The sequence below is a fragment of the Melopsittacus undulatus genome, chromosome 1 (assembly GCF_012275295.1).
Source record: "Melopsittacus undulatus isolate bMelUnd1 chromosome 1, bMelUnd1.mat.Z, whole genome shotgun sequence".
Taxonomy (NCBI): domain Eukaryota; kingdom Metazoa; phylum Chordata; class Aves; order Psittaciformes; family Psittaculidae; genus Melopsittacus; species Melopsittacus undulatus.
Window position 1 is genome coordinate 72,133,946 of NC_047527.1, and position 13,107 is coordinate 72,147,052.

Consider the following 13,107-nt stretch of genomic DNA (forward strand, 5'->3'; position numbering starts at 1 on the left):
ACTTACTCATGCAAGCAGGTAAGTTGCAAAATGCTACAAACTGTTGCAAACTGTTCCACAATAGAAAATAAGCCTCTGGCATTAGGAAATCTCACTTTAACCTTCATCAAACTATGTGATTATTATTTAATCTGAAACAAGAATAAATAAGCTATGTTTGCCCCCAGCTCTCTGCTTGTTCTGGCTAGTTGCATATGTCATTCTGAGAACCTAAGTGCTGACCAAATTCCTATTGAAGATGCCTTTTTTTATTTCCTGAGTGCTTTTTTGTTCTGGACTTGCACTCTGTAACTAATGACCTGGATTTCTTCTTGCTTAAGTGTTGTGGAAAGCTGTTTTTTATTAGCTCAGGATGTCCTGGAATAGTGCTGGAGAGTGTCTGCTGCCTGATAAACAGTCTCTGCCAAGTAAAAATAATCCTAGGTATGTTTTTGCAGTCTCATTTTTGTCTGGTATAGTTCCTGGTGCTAAGTATGCTCTGCAGTTTTGATGATGTTATGCCAAATAAAGCATAGCATTTTATGTGACAGTGGTATCTGCATACCAGTAACAGATGTAGTGGCTTGTAGGAAGGTTTTAAAGCTCTTTTCTGCCACCTAACAGATATATAATCTCATATTCCGTCCAGCACAGAATCTCAAAGTTGTCTGTTAGAGGTTTGGATCTGAGAAATTTCATACACCTTATCTCAGTGTTTCAGGTGATAATGTTCTTCGGGCTTCTAAGACAAGATTAGTTTGTGAAGAATTCTGACTTCTCAAGACCATGCAGTCATGTCAAGGTAGTTGAAGTTTCAGTGAACAAAATACCAATGTAGCCTAGTTGGGGGGAGAACACAATCCTTGCCTCTATTTAACTTCTCAACATTTACAGTATGTTCTTTCCAGCTGTTCCTGAAATCTTAGCTGTAGCCATTGCTGTTCAGGCTTTATAACAGCCTTCTATCAGAATGTTAGTGCTTCATCTGCCTACTGTTCCACCTCCATCAGCTGGGGGATAGGCCGAGCAGTATCTTAAGTGTTTCGTGGAATGTGTCTTTGCACTGTCTTCAAGTATATTACATATTCAGTACTTTGATCAGATGCTTACGTATGAGAGTAGTATGTAAATATGACTGATTAGTAGTCATTATTCCTATCATTCTGCTGAATGCTTACAAGATCCACACTGACTTTAAAACTGTTACTTTGTAGTAGTTGTGGCTTAGTACTTGACCTCAAAATGCTTAATGAAGTTATCACCATTTGCCCTTCTTTCCTAATAGTCAAAGACTCTGAATTTCAGCTTATTAGCAGGAGCTGTTGTACTTCCCTATTCACCATTAGTGGTGAGAGTATGTAACTTATCTTGCCCTAATAAATACTGAGCTTTTTATAGCAATTAAATGTGCAGGCGTAAGGCATGTGCTTATCTGCAGTAGAGGGACAAACACTTCAGAATAGTTACTGTAACAGCTCTTCTTGTTGCCTTGTTAAGTCTGTCTTGATGATTGACTAATAAGTATGATTCTAGTTGAAATTGTGTAGGGAGAGGGAGAAGGGGGGTGGCCTGGAGTTGTCCAAGAGCAAGAGCTACAAAGATTTTCCTTCTTTCTACATGCCTGAATATTCATGTCCTAACCAGAGTAACAATTCAAATATATGTATAGATGATCATCTTTTTGTACAAGAATGCAGATTTTACCTTTTTTTTTTTCATCCTGAACAAATAGAGGTAAGTGCTCTAAAAAGTAGGCCTCATAATGTTTAGTCTTTAAGAAAAGATAAAAGTGCTGACTTGCATCCAGCTTGTTTCCAGGTAAAGCAGTGGGCAACCCCTGGGCGTGCAAACACAGACAACCTGATGATGCCAGAGAAGAGCATTTGGTTAACATTTGATTTAGGGAATTTAAGATTTTAAGCCCCAAATCATTTAAAATCTTTTCCTTTTCTTGCTGTGCAGATTACTAACAGTTTCTGTAGACGATAAGAGAGCAAATTTTTCCAGTCCTGCTTTTGCCTGTTTTCCTCTTTCACCATATAGTCTCATATTTGTGTTTTTAACCCATATCTCTGACCATGAGCTGGTTTTTACTGTCTCATGCTCTCTTTCAGTTCTTTTGTCTCAGTTGCTAGAGCAGTCTTTTATCTGAACCCACTGGAAGTAAATTTATGCAGAGCTGTAGGAGAAACAATTTTGAACACAAAATTATAAAGTAATGTTATTAAGTTTTTCTAAGCAGCAAAGGGTAAAGATCAAATGTGTAAATCAACAAATAAAACTGGGTTTTACTGCTATGGTGCTAGAGAGAAGCACACAATTTTGTAAGTCAAGCTCCCTGTTTTCTCATGCCAAAGGCTAGTCATATTCTGCCATATGTTAACACTCCTTACCCTGCAAGAAAAGCCAAATAAACCCACCCAAAACCAAACAGGTACTTAAGCCATTTTAGGATGGAAGAAAAACCTAAATTCAATATTTCTGTTGTAGTGTGGTATATGTTCAGCTTGTTGTTATGAGTCCTGTAATTGCTTAACTTGAAAAACAGTAAGTTAAATTATTACTGTGTTAACAATACAGACCAATTGAAAGCCTGTGAAATTTAAGTATTAGTGATAACAACGGAAGTTTGAAATTACATATTTCTGGGACCTTTATCTAAGATGGCTTGTCTGAAATGCAGCAAATACTGATAAAACAGGGAAAAAGCCTACAGTCAGACCTGACAGGATATAGTGTGGTGATGTTAAAGGTGTGCTGTGCTTATATTTAATTTTGGTAGATACTAATTAGATTATGCTTTAGTTGTCTTTCTGTTAAAACAAACACTAATGCTTTTGAAGGCTGCATATTTTTCAGTTTGCTTGTGTTTACTTTATCCCTTCTTTCGCTTTTCCCCTCCTGTAAGCACAATGACCACAATATTTTCTTTTTGTAATGAAGTTGACTTAAAGCTAGAAAAATCAGCCAATTGCTTTTTTCTTTTGTTTTGTTTTTTTACTTGAGACTGTTTTGTATTGTTTATTGGCCAGTAAATGGAAATGGTGCAACTGATTGATGCAAGAATTGATGCAAGAATTGATCTATCCCATGACTGCCTATAAGAAGTAGAAATTTTGTTCATCTCAGTTCAGCTTCATTTACAGCATAGTTAAAGTTATGGCTCCACCCACCAAAAGGGGAAATGGCACAAACTGATGTGGAAGAAATGAGGGGTGTGTATAATCCATGAAATCGCCTTGGAAGCAGAATTAAGTATGCTGGGGCTAAAACCATTCAAGCAAGAGCATGCATTGACATTCTCTTCCTGTATGTGGCCCTAAACTATGAAATGCCTGACGTTTTCTGGTGTTGCTCTGTGTTCCAAGGAATGTGGTTTTACACTTTTTCTAAGACAATCCAGTAGTTTGATGCTCTTGCTAGGGGTGTTTCTGTTCACTGGCTACTCCTGCTTTTCTGCACTGCTGTTCACATAATCTGTGTCAAATTGATTCGAAAGGTGAAGCTAGTAACAAGATGATTACTGTTTCTGTGGTTCACCTTTATGAGTTGGCTTATACATATGTTAAATGCTAGTTCAGGTATAAAAGAGAAGACCAGAAAAGGAAAAGAGGAAAAAAGTACTAAGACTGGTAGCAGTTACCTGTTAAATCACTTTAATTGTGAGAAAAGAGAGGAACACATGAAAAAAATCTGTATAGTGTAAAGTGTTAACTACAAACACCAATTATCTCACTATTTTCAGTTATTTTCTTTCAAAGATAGTACAGTTTTTACTGAAATGGTCATTGTTCTCTCAGGTTCCAGCTCTTGAATGTTGTGGGAAAGGGGAAAAAATGTTTAATTAGTGGGAGAAGTTTGGAGAATGGAAACATTAAGAACCTATTTGCCAAAACCTCTGGGTTCTTGGGGGGCAGGGTGAGGAGTGGGGTGTAAAACTCAAATCTGCCACATTAGGAGGAAGAGTGTATTCTATTGTTTAAGTTTTGATTTCTGAATACTGACTCCTAGGGTAGTTAAACTCTTGCCACTGGGCCAAAAGTTGGCAGACTGGGACCATTAATTAATCTCCAGCTTTTAAAAAGAAATTGTCTTGGAAATGGAAAGCTCAAAATGGTAGCTGTTGTTACTCAATTGAAACTTCTCAGCTCACTACATCATGAGACAAAGCAGAAGGCACCACTTTTTCATGCATATAGAATCACGGAAAGAAAGCTTATAAATGAGTGCATGTGAAACTTATGGGAACTAGACTATTGTACCAGTATAGTTTGTCTTGTATCTTAAGCCTGGAGTTATTAATGGAGTTGAAATAAGATGCTATAGCCAGACCTGATTAATAAGGAGCTCCTGGTGAGTGTTCTCTTGCTGATGATGTTCTGGGATTTGTTATAATGGGAGATGCATTTTGCAGAACAATGAAGGATTTTTTTTTTTAGTTCTCTTCCAATGTCAGGAAGAGAAGTTTGGATTGTAAGATTATTCAGCTCTTCATCTTTCATATGACTGCAGTATTTCACTATTTCTGCCTAGACAGAAAGCTAGAGAATCCCATTTCTCAAGCAAAATTTGCAATTAAATGAGAGTTCATCAGTAACATTTGAGTTTCTAGGTGTCTTCTATACTTTGTCTTCTTTCTAATATTAAGGTAGATGAAAGACTTGACTCTTCAGTAATCAAGGCTATGAATAGTAGAAATCTGCCTTCCAGGTACTAAGTTCTTACTCAGGAAGCTGAAACTGGCTTAAAGAATATGTTTTAAAGTGGAGCCTTCCCAGTAGGAGAAATTTGTATCTGGCGGGTACCTGAACCTGTACCTGAAATTCCCATGTTTAAGTTTAAATTTAAATCCATTGTTCCTTGTCCTGTTGCTACAGTCCCTGATGACGAGTCCCTCTCTGGTATTCTTGCAGGTGCCCTTTTCTCCAGAAGCATCTCTAAACAATGTTTTCCTTGCAGGATGAGGGATTCTAGGATTGGCATCCATAGTAATAATATTCAAGACATCAGGAACTTGCCTTGGCTCTTAGTACAGTCTTTGTAGCTTTTATACTTAGATTATTTGCTGAAATAGTTGAGGGATCTTACCCCTTGATTTTACATTCATATTTTTACAATGTAAAAATATAAACAATGTAAAAGGGGGCTCTGTAGCCCTAGTAAAGGTTAGGTATTTTGTCTTCCAGACATGGATCTAAAGTGTCAGCATTATTCCCTATATGCATTTACTTACCTGAAGATTTTCTGAACTTCTGTAATGCTTCAAGTTTATACATGACACTTCAGAATCCTGTCCAGAAGACCAAATAAGACTTAATCCCTCAGTGTAGGCAGTGCTTGTGGAACATCACTTTTGTTCACATTGAGCTCAGTTTTCTCATCATTGAGGTTAACCTTTCAGTTTGAGTAAGAAAGGTAATGCTCTTCCTCACAAAAGAATTTTGATGCTGCTGAATCATTATATCAGCTCCATATAGCAATCCAAGAGAGATAGAGTCTGCTTGTATGAGACAAGTATTGGTAAATAACATTGAGGCAGAAGAACATACTCATTACAAAATTTAAATACAGCAACACAAGCTTCCTTGTGCTGAAATTTATCTAGTCTCAGTTAAACCATATGACTCCTTTTTGTCTTCCATCTGCTGCTGCTTCCATATGGGAGTTAACTTTGTGTTGCACAAGCCCCATAGAAATCTTAGAAATGGGAAGTGTCCCAAATGGGCTAGGTATGTGACTCTTCAAGGGGTCTAATTGTATCTAAGCAGAAGAGAAAAATAAGAGTCTTTAAGTAGAGACTGAAACTATTCTTTGATCAGGTTTCTGAAGGTTCCATTGCAGAAGATAATGAATTAGTTTGGATGGATAGTATGATCCCCTTTTCCCTCTTAACCTTCGTGCTCATGGTGACTTGTGAACAGGCTCAGAAGTTGTCTGGTCAAACATGACTACCCCCTCTTTATTTTTCATTGCTTTTTTAAATAAGCTTATTAATAATTCCATGACCAATAATGTTTAAAGAAACTTCAGTGTAAAAATCGAAGTTCTTGCCCCTGTATCTGATGCTACCATGTAATTAATTAATGCATCAGCTTAATCTTAGTGGAGACCGTAGCTTGTTCCTGTGGCTAATATCATAGGATTGGGCAAATGAGAAAAAGGCCATCTCACCCAGGCAGTTGACTTGCATTTTTTTTTTTATCAGTGCTTCAGCATGTAGTTGTCTAAATGTGAACATGTTTATTAAATGGTAAACATCTGATTTCATAAATAAGACTTAAATTTCTGCATGGATTCTTGATACCAGTGTATGATAGGTGTGTCATGAATTCATGGTGCAGATATCTGAAACAGCTTCCCAGAGGTGTACTGTAGCTTTTATCATTAGCTGGCCTAGCCTAGTAGGAGAGCAGCTCTATTCTTTCTGGAGCTTACTTTTAAGTAAGCACACTTTCTATGGACCAATAAAGGAGTGGTTGTTCTAATAGCTGACTGTTTCATTGAAGACTGTTTCTATTGTCAGTGCTCACTTCAGCTGTGAAGTGAAACCTACTTGCTTTCTAATAGTTTGTTGCTTGGGCTGCTTGATACTCGCAACTGTCAGTCTCTCTTAAATGATCTTTTTTCCCCAAGAAAAGCTCTAAAATATTTCATGCTTCTGTTCTTAAAAATATTTTCCTAGACAGCCTATTCTCTAACTGAAGAATCTAATTTAGAAAGCAAGGCCATATGAAGTCAAGTAGTAGTGCTGGAGGTCTATTTAAATTTTGCTTGGTTTAAGTGAAGTGTCTTTGCTTCCAAGCAATTAGTCTTTAAAGAAAGAGCAATAGAATATTTCAGTAATTTAACAATAAAGATCCTTGATGATCCAAGTAATGTTTTTTAATATGGTAACTCCTAAACTACAAATTGGCCCAATCTTTTGGTATACTTAGAGCCAGATGGCTGAGAATGGAAAAACAGTAGCGGTTTGGGATAAAGCATTTTTTTTCCCATTATTTTCAAGTTCAGAATAAGTTGGAGTTAAGGGCGAAGTGAAAAGCAGCAGTGAAATGCAGGGAAAGCTACTTACTTTTTGCCATTGTGTTATGGCTGAAAAATGTCATACAGGATCTGTGTTCAGAGTTGTTTCACAAGACTGTATCTTGCTTTTCAGCTTCCTCAGCTTGCAAAATAATTGGTCATTTAAGAATTGAGGCAGTCAGCTGGGTGGTCTCAGACTTCAGTGATTCATATAAAAGCCTGCATGCGTACTTGCCTCCTTGCCTGTTGCCTGCTAAGTGCTCCAGGCACTCAGTATTTTAACATCACCAGTATGGTGGCTTATGATGCATCTGTAACTGCTGTTGGTCAGGTTGGAAAGAAGGAGGAACAGTAATCAGTAATACCAGTTCCATTAAAGTATCTTTTTCTGTAATCCTGCATCCATTTTGCTTCCTCTGAAGAATTATCTCTTGAGATATCCAGTGGAAAGTGAGAGGAGCAGAACTCTTAACTGGCAGTGAAGCAGGTGACTGGTGCACATATACTAGTCTTGACTGGCAGACCATCTCCTTGTTTCTTGGTAGGTGGAGCCCTAACTTTGCTGTTGCTGGGTAGGATGGGAGAAGACTATAACAATTACAGTGAGTAACTTTGCTGTACAGATATGTACAATCCAGAACACTCTTCAGAGGACTGATTCTGTCATGACTCCTAAAATTCTAGCCCTCGTATCACTAACAGTGTTGCTGTTCTTGTTCTGTTTTTGTTTTGTTTTTTGGTTTGGTTTTTTTTTCCCTCAACCTTAGTTTTCCCATCTTTTAATTCAAATTTGGTAGAGATTTAACTTTGGCTTTAGATTGCACTAAATGGAACTGATCTGTGATTGCCATAGCCTGTTGACATTGTCTCCTTGATGCAGGTTCAATTAAACTTTTGACAGAAGTGTAAAATAAACATAGTGCTGGCTTGTGTTTTGTTTTTACCATTGGAAAAAACAATTAAATTTTACAGTGTTCACATATCACGTTGATATTTGGGTGCATTTTCACATGCATAGCCTGTATATACTGTGCTTTCTGTAAAGTTGCTTTTCTTTTCCCCTTTTTCTCTGCCAAAAGGATTCTGATACACCACCTTGCACAGCTCCTAATGTTTACCAGTTCAGTCTGCAAGCACCGACTCAGCTTATGGCCAGTTTACCACCCGCATTGCCTATGCCAAGTGGTAAACCCCAATCTGCGCCTACGAGAACCTTGATAATGGCCGCCAGTAATCAGGTATGAGCCAACTAAATGGAGCAACTTTGTCATGAGAAAGCAGTCAAATCAGAAGTGTAGATCATTTGCACTGTACTGTCAGTCTAAAAGCCTCTGAAGATAACCTTCATATATAGCATGTGCCAGGCTTCATGTAATAATAAAGTACTTATCTGTCATGTCGAAAGTGTGGGGAGAAGAATGGGTGGGAAAGGGTTTGATGTTTGAGATGCATCTCTGAGCATAATAGTCTTCCCTGACACCTAGGAGTAAGTTGAAGAGAGTGTCAGATGTCTGACTCCTTAAGTTGTATTTCAGACTCCTAAGCAGTAGGTTGGTTATCTGCAGATCTCTAGGCCATTTAACTTCCTGTTCTTGAAACAGAAACTTCATGTAGGTGCTGTATCTGTAAGAATAGATCTGACTACACTTTTAAGTTTCTGTAATACATTTTAAAGACAGAAAATCAATTATGGGCATGTGAAAAAGAATTTTTACCAAAATATTAAATGTATGCTTAAATGTGCTGAGAGGCGAATGTACAGGGAAACTATGCTACTCAACTAGCCTGAAGTATTTTAGCTAATGTATCCATTATAGTAGAATGGAAGACAAATCCTTAGTTTTCTTAATAGCTTCAGTACCTCTATCTGTATGAAAACATTCCCTCAATCGTAATTATTAAAATGATTAGTCAAAACAGCTGCCTCACATAGGTTTTAACGCAAGTTGTGAGTTGTAGGTTGCATATGGTAAGAAAATAATGAGCAGGTTTCTTTGAAACCTAGTTTTGGTCAGGTTCTTTTTTCCTTTGTCTCTCAGTCCTTGGGAATCTAGGCCCAGGATATTTTCAACCTAATGACCTTGTCCTTTTTTATTTTATTTGGAGTTTTGAGTCTCCAAGGATGGAGGTTCCCCATGTACTCTGGGCGACTTGTTCTAGTAAAAGCTTTTTCTTAAATTTAGGTGGCATTCTCTGCATTAAGCTTATACCCATTGCTTTGTGTTCTTTTCGTGGGAGAACAGTCTGGCTCCATCTTCTTTACACTGTCTCATTAGACCCATCAATAAGATCTTTCCCAAGCTCCCTCTTTTTGAGATAAAATAGCCCTAGCTGTGTTATTATTTCCTTATATCACAAATGTTTTGGACCTTATTTATCTTCATGGAACTTCATTGGACTCACTCCCATATGCCTATGTCTCTTTGTTACTGGGGAGCCCATACCTTGGCCCAGCACTCTGTATGGGGCCTCACCAGTGCTGAGCTGAGGGGAAATGATCACCTCCCTTCACCTGTTAGAGATAATCTTCCTAATAATGCTCAGGATGTTGCTGTTCTTCCTTAATGTTGGAGCATGTTGCTCATTATGTTCAGCTTGTCCACTGAGAATCCCTAGCGATTTATGCCCAGCTGATCAGTGCCAGTGTGTACTGGTGCACGAGATTATTCCTTCCCAAGGGCAGAGTTTAGCATCTTCCTTTTTCAAACTTCATGAGATTCCTGCAAGCCTAACTCTGCACCCTCATGCAGTTTCTCTTTCTGGCAGCGAAACTGTCTTATGAATCAACTTCTGCTTCCAATTTTGTATCTGCAACCATTCTGAGGGTCACTTCTCCCGTAATCCAGGTTATTAATGAAGATGTTAACTAGTATGGCACTAGTATCAGCTCTCTAGCTGCTGACCTAATGATGAACGTTGGGGTGCTGATCAAAATACTTTAAGCTTGGCATGTAATGGAGCACTTTTAATTCAGCTTGTGAGTTTAACTTGTATGTCTAGATATTGTCACTGCCACTTACTACAGAACAAAAAAAAACCCCTAAAACAACCCTAAATCTGTGCTTGAAAAGTTGAATCTCTTAGATGAATATTATATAAAAACGTTATCTGGAAATATTTTCAACGCTCAGTAACACCACGATTGAGTTAGGGGCATGTTACAACTTGATGCCCAAATTCTTCTTAGCCAGTACCCAAGTGCTTGTTTTAGGCACTTCACTGAAATGTTTTTCACTCTCTTTCCTTTAGACGAGGATACTTTCCCTTTGTATTCCACTATTTCCTTGCAGGCAGGTTAACAATCAAAGGGGCACCATCTTTGATAGCTGGTACATGTGCTTTCCAGCTACTTCTGCAACCCTGAGACATTTGTAAGCCCCATTGGTATATTGAGGTATGCCTTTTGCTTTAATTTTCTAACTGATGACATGCATTCCTGCCTACTCTTCTCCCCTTTACCGGTTCTCCCCTACCTAGGCAAAACCAGCTTACCTGTACAGGAAGTGTTCTCTATTAGTGAGAATCTAATATAACAGTATAGTGCTTTTTAGTGTCTTCAGTTTAGTATTCACATGCTGGTGTACAGCCTGAAACTTTTAAAGTTTGTTTTAAATAAAACTGGAGAGCTAATTTAAATTTCAACTAAAATACAAATCTAGTATAGTTTATTCTTTCCCTTCACAACTCTTCTTTTTTGAAGAGGTCCTGTGGAGCTTAACTTCATCAAAATGATGAAATAAAAAATCCAGTTTTGAGTCTTGCAGTTGCTGGTACAAAACAAGCTGGCATCCAGAGTTTTTGCCTTAGTTGTGAAGAGGCAACGTATCACATGGATTTTGGATCCCTGTTGGAATTTTGAGTTTTGGAAAACAACTGCTTTGTAGTACTTTTTCTGGCTTTCTGTTACTTGGCTGTCCTTTCCAGTACTTGTTAACTGTTCCTTTAGTAGTTTGTACAATACATGTTAAAAATCAGGAAATTTTCTGTGACTTTTATTTGACAAAGATGTGCCTTTGAGATTCATGTTAAATTGTAGGACTTTGTTGTTGTCTGCAATTCCAGATCCAGAAATGGGATGATGGGTTTTTTTTTGCATTGATTTTACCAAAAGCTTATGTATTGTGAAGTAGGCATGTTCTTTTTTCATAAGGATTATGGCCAAGCCAGAAGTGGGAAATTAAATAATTCTACCCAGAATGCTCTAAATGTCTCCTTTTAATTTGTTACTTTCTGGAGCATGACTGAGCTGGATTAGGTTGATGCATTTCTTTTTGTAGTTGATTTTGTAGTAATTTAAGACCATCCTAGTTTAACTTTTAGTGGGCTCAGAGGACTCCTATTCTGATAGACTTGAACATGGGCAAGCCTTTTATGTAACAGCAAATGTTCTTTAATATTCAAAAGGTCTTTGAAAGGGATTAATTTGTCTGAATGGTCTCTTCAGCCTTTTCCCTGGCAACTTTCTCAGCTCTCAGTTCAGCTTGGAAGCAGTGCCTAGGTGTCCAGTACTACCCTCAGAAGGAGAAGGTGCCAGGGCAAGTGCGCTAACTTTATATTGAACAACTTGCAGCCTTCTGGCAAATTTAATGCCATTAGAGCTTCCTAATACTTTCTTTCTTTTGAAATGGCTTTGGTGCGGTTACCAGTTCTGTTTATGTACTGCATAATTAATTGGAGAATTTCCAGGTAGTTCAGGGACTAATTAAAGCTCCTGATGCAGGTCTGTGTGCTTTTCATAATCAGTTTTTCAAGGTAATCACTCTTGTGCTTTGCCCACAAATAGTTTGAAATTTCACTTTGGAGAGCAGAACCATTCATGAAGCAATGCTGCCCACTGGAATAAGCAGAAAACCAGATATTGGCATGCATGTCCAGATGAATGGAGGGGGTGGAAATTGCTTCATGACTTTCCACAGGGAAGAAGGGACTACTTTCCTTGTTATTTTGGGATGAAATAGTTCAATTTGTTCATGGATTGCTGGTCACTTAGTCACCAATGAAGATTTAAGTGGCATCATTAAGGTGTTTAGGTACTGAAAGTTTTACAGTCAACCAGATGGCATTTCTCTTACGGTTTTAGAGTGTTCTCAATTAGAGTGGAGTACTTTTTCGGTGTTCATGTATTTTCTTAGGCAAAAGAAGGAGGATACTGCTACTATGGAAGAAGTTTTGATTCTAAATATTAGACTCCTGTCTTCTGTGTATGACAGAACATTGGTTTTTATTTAATGCATGCAGACTTAGGAAAAGATGATATTTTATCTGTGTTCCAGAGGTTCAGCTGAAAACCATCTTTAAGGTATTTTTGGTCTTGGATTGTTGTAAATTTATATAAACAGTCTTTATATGGTGATATCCTTCTGTGTATGGAAAGTGACTCATCCTGACTAGACCCTGGATAACCTAATCTGATTTAATTTACAATAGAACGTTGGATTAAATTAATCTCTAGAAGTCTCCATATAAACATCCAGCCTAGATGTTTACATGACTGTCTGAAAGTCCCTTGCCATCTTGGTGGCTGCTTCTTGAATGCTTTTTGAGTTGCAGGAAAGACACACAGTCTAAATAGTAGTTTCTAGGAACATAAATAAAGCTATCATAAGTGAAGGTTACTTATGGAAGTGTAGAAGTAGTGTTTGTGCATAGTGCACCTTTACCTTCCAATGTCACTGTAATCAGATTGTTGCTCCCAAACTGAGATTGATCTGTTTATTCACAGATGTATCTCCTTTACTGACTTTCACACATATTGTATTGATATCAGCTCATAATTTGGAACGTGTTTTGGGTCTGCTCACTATAATAATACGTTTTTGTTCCAAATGAAAAAGTGAGAAATCTCAGTGAGGTAAGATTTCTGTTTAAGGCCTAAAATTGTCAGTTTTATGCTTATAGTGGTGTTTTGACCAGTGTCAGTTCTGGCTTATAGTTGTGTTTTGACTCTAGCCTCTGCTTTTTGAAACTTGACTGGTGTCAGGATCAAAAAGGGTCTTTTTTTTTGTGTGTGTCAGATTCTACTTTCTTTATCATAAGGCAGTTAAACAATATGCTCAGATTGTGATGGTAATATCTACATCAGTCACTCATTCTGGGGACTAGGCC

The 13,107-nt window shown here is 37.7% G+C and overlaps 1 protein-coding gene across 4 annotated transcripts in view; it reads left to right on the top strand.

The window, feature by feature from the left end:
* TENT4A (terminal nucleotidyltransferase 4A) overlaps positions 1 to 13,107 on the top strand; it is a 58,233-nt gene that overhangs the window by 38,983 nt on the left and 6,143 nt on the right. For 2 of the 4 annotated variants that reach the window (XM_034061265.1, XM_031052850.2), the window contains exon 11: positions 8,082 to 8,240. The exons of the other annotated variants lie outside the window; for them this stretch is intronic. In XM_034061265.1, coding sequence (XP_033917156.1) covers positions 8,082 to 8,240 — 159 coding nt within the window. The remainder of the gene's footprint in view (positions 1 to 8,081; positions 8,241 to 13,107) is intronic. 4 annotated transcript variants of the gene reach the window in all.